Below are 2,029 nucleotides of genomic sequence, written 5' to 3'. Positions count from 1 at the left end.
TCTTAGAATAGAGTCTTGACCCGGTTAATGAACAACTCTAGGTAGAAACTGAATCAAAGGGGCCTTAATTATAAAATTATTAAAATAATTCAATATACAAATTAAATTATATTTTTATGAAAATATTTTTTCTTTTTTATATAAAATTATTGTAAGTAATAATCAAAACATAAATTGATTTTTTTTTAATTTTTAAAAATGTATTTATTTTTTTTCATAAATCTAGTTACTTAACAGCAAGTACATAAATTTACAATTTTTGATCGTTAAATACACAATTTTATCATTCATCAGCAAATAATAATAATAATAATAATAATAATAATAATAATAATAATACGTAGCAACTCAAAAACATTTGCTAAAAATTGACCTCACCAACCATTCCCAGAAGATGCATGGTAATTTCCTTCCACACTCTATTCCTGCCAACCACTCGGCCAAGTCTCCAACGGTACGTCAGCAGAGCCGAGCTGCGTCCCATCAGGTGCACAATAACCAGGACCACCCACATAAGGGGTGAGACCCCATATATTGGACCCTGGTGGAGGAGGTGGGTGGCGGTAATAATAAGGTCCGCCATATGCCGTGGCTGCGGGGGGTGGGGGAGGATATGGCAGAGGCGGAGGCGGAGGCGGAGGCGGGGGCGGCGGAGGTAGCTCATAGTAACCATTTTGTGGCAGAAAATAATTAGTTTCTTGGATCAGATTCAGATGCTGACTTCCAGACGATGGAGAGTGAAGCTGATGAGGTCCCTGCACCAACATATCTTCTAAATCTAGAATTGGATAATGGGCTTTCGGCGATTCGCTCTCAACTTCCAATGAAGGCTCAGGCGCAGGGGAGTGATGATAAAATAGAGGATAGCCAGTTATCAGGCTCGCCGGGGTTTCCACCTTTGAACCCTCATCCTTCCCAATATTCACCACCTTAAAAGAGAAATTCAACTCTCCATTTGCTTTGCCATCCGTAGTCCGTACCTGGTAAGTCACAAATCTAACAACTCCATTATTAGACTCTTGGATCAGATCCAGTAAAGGAACCACAACTTCCCCGATTGTTTTGTCCCCAAACATGGCTCCTTCGTGGCGCAGATCAAAGTGAACAAACATTTTATCGCAATCCCGAAACAAGTCGTCGCTAACTTCAAACCGTATCGTATGGTTCCACTCGGGATTTCCATCGCCTTCTCTGTCAGTCGGTGTCCTCTTAAGCTGTTTCCGATCCGTTTTCTTGTCATCATCACCCGCAATGTAAACAAAGGCATAGACTGAGAGCTTCTGGAAGAAGTTGAATGCTTTAAGAGACTTGCAAGAAATTACTCTTAGTTCTATGAAGCCACCGGTGGATTCCATGAAATATAAAGCAAAGAAAAAAAATATTCTGATATACTTGGGACAACATTTACAAGTTATTCATCATTAAATTGCTGGGGGGGGGGGTTTGGGCCTGAAAGTAACACTTGAATAAAGTGCCTAATAGCTGAAAAATCTTAACGCTTAAGCCAATTTCGCAAAAATACAAATTCTGAAAGGAATGCAATCGACCAGCCCATAAAGTCTGCTGAGAGAGCTTGGATCTAGGGATGTTATTATCTTTCTTTTTCTTTTTTTCATACTTTTGAATTTTGTATTTAATCTAAGGCGTTTTGGAAAATATTTTTATCTTTTGTTTTTATTTTTAATGCTTTTATGTGTTTTTAAGCGCGAGAATAAAGTAATTATGCGGATAATTATAAATAATTATATTCAATCCAATTACATTATTCAAATTTAAAAAATTATTTTATTCAATAATAATTGTATTTCATTTTTAAGACATATATTTATTTTTTAAAATAAAATGATATGTTATAGGGAATACTAGAATAATTAGATAAAAGACTTAAAAAAGTTAAAAAGACCCTTAATAAAAAAATTAATTGACCCCTTATTAATAATAATAATAATAATAATAATAATAATAATAATAATAATAATAATAATAATAATAATAAACTCAATCAACTAAATCCTTCCATTAGCAGGAA

The 2,029-nt window shown here is 34.9% G+C and overlaps 1 protein-coding gene across 1 annotated transcript; it reads right to left on the bottom strand.

The window, feature by feature from the left end:
- Window positions 1-298: 298 nt before the first annotated feature.
- On the bottom strand, window positions 299-1,694 carry LOC107950565 (protein SRC2 homolog). Its single transcript, XM_016885444.2, has one exon. The coding sequence runs from the start codon at window positions 1,353-1,355 to the stop codon at window positions 420-422; it is 936 nt and encodes a 311-aa protein (XP_016740933.2). The 5' UTR covers window positions 1,356-1,694; the 3' UTR covers window positions 299-419.
- Window positions 1,695-2,029: the final 335 nt, after the last annotated feature.

This window comes from Gossypium hirsutum, chromosome D03, assembly GCF_007990345.1.
Source record: "Gossypium hirsutum isolate 1008001.06 chromosome D03, Gossypium_hirsutum_v2.1, whole genome shotgun sequence".
NCBI lineage: Eukaryota > Viridiplantae > Streptophyta > Magnoliopsida > Malvales > Malvaceae > Gossypium > Gossypium hirsutum.
Note: the sequence above shows the minus strand (reverse complement) of the source record. Positions and strands in the feature narration are given on the sequence as shown.

Excerpts from the sequence above, each read along its gene's own strand:
- LOC107950565 (XM_016885444.2), bottom strand. The coding sequence starts at position 1,355 with ATGGAATCCACCGGTGGCTTCATAGAACTAAGAGTAATTTCTTGCAAG.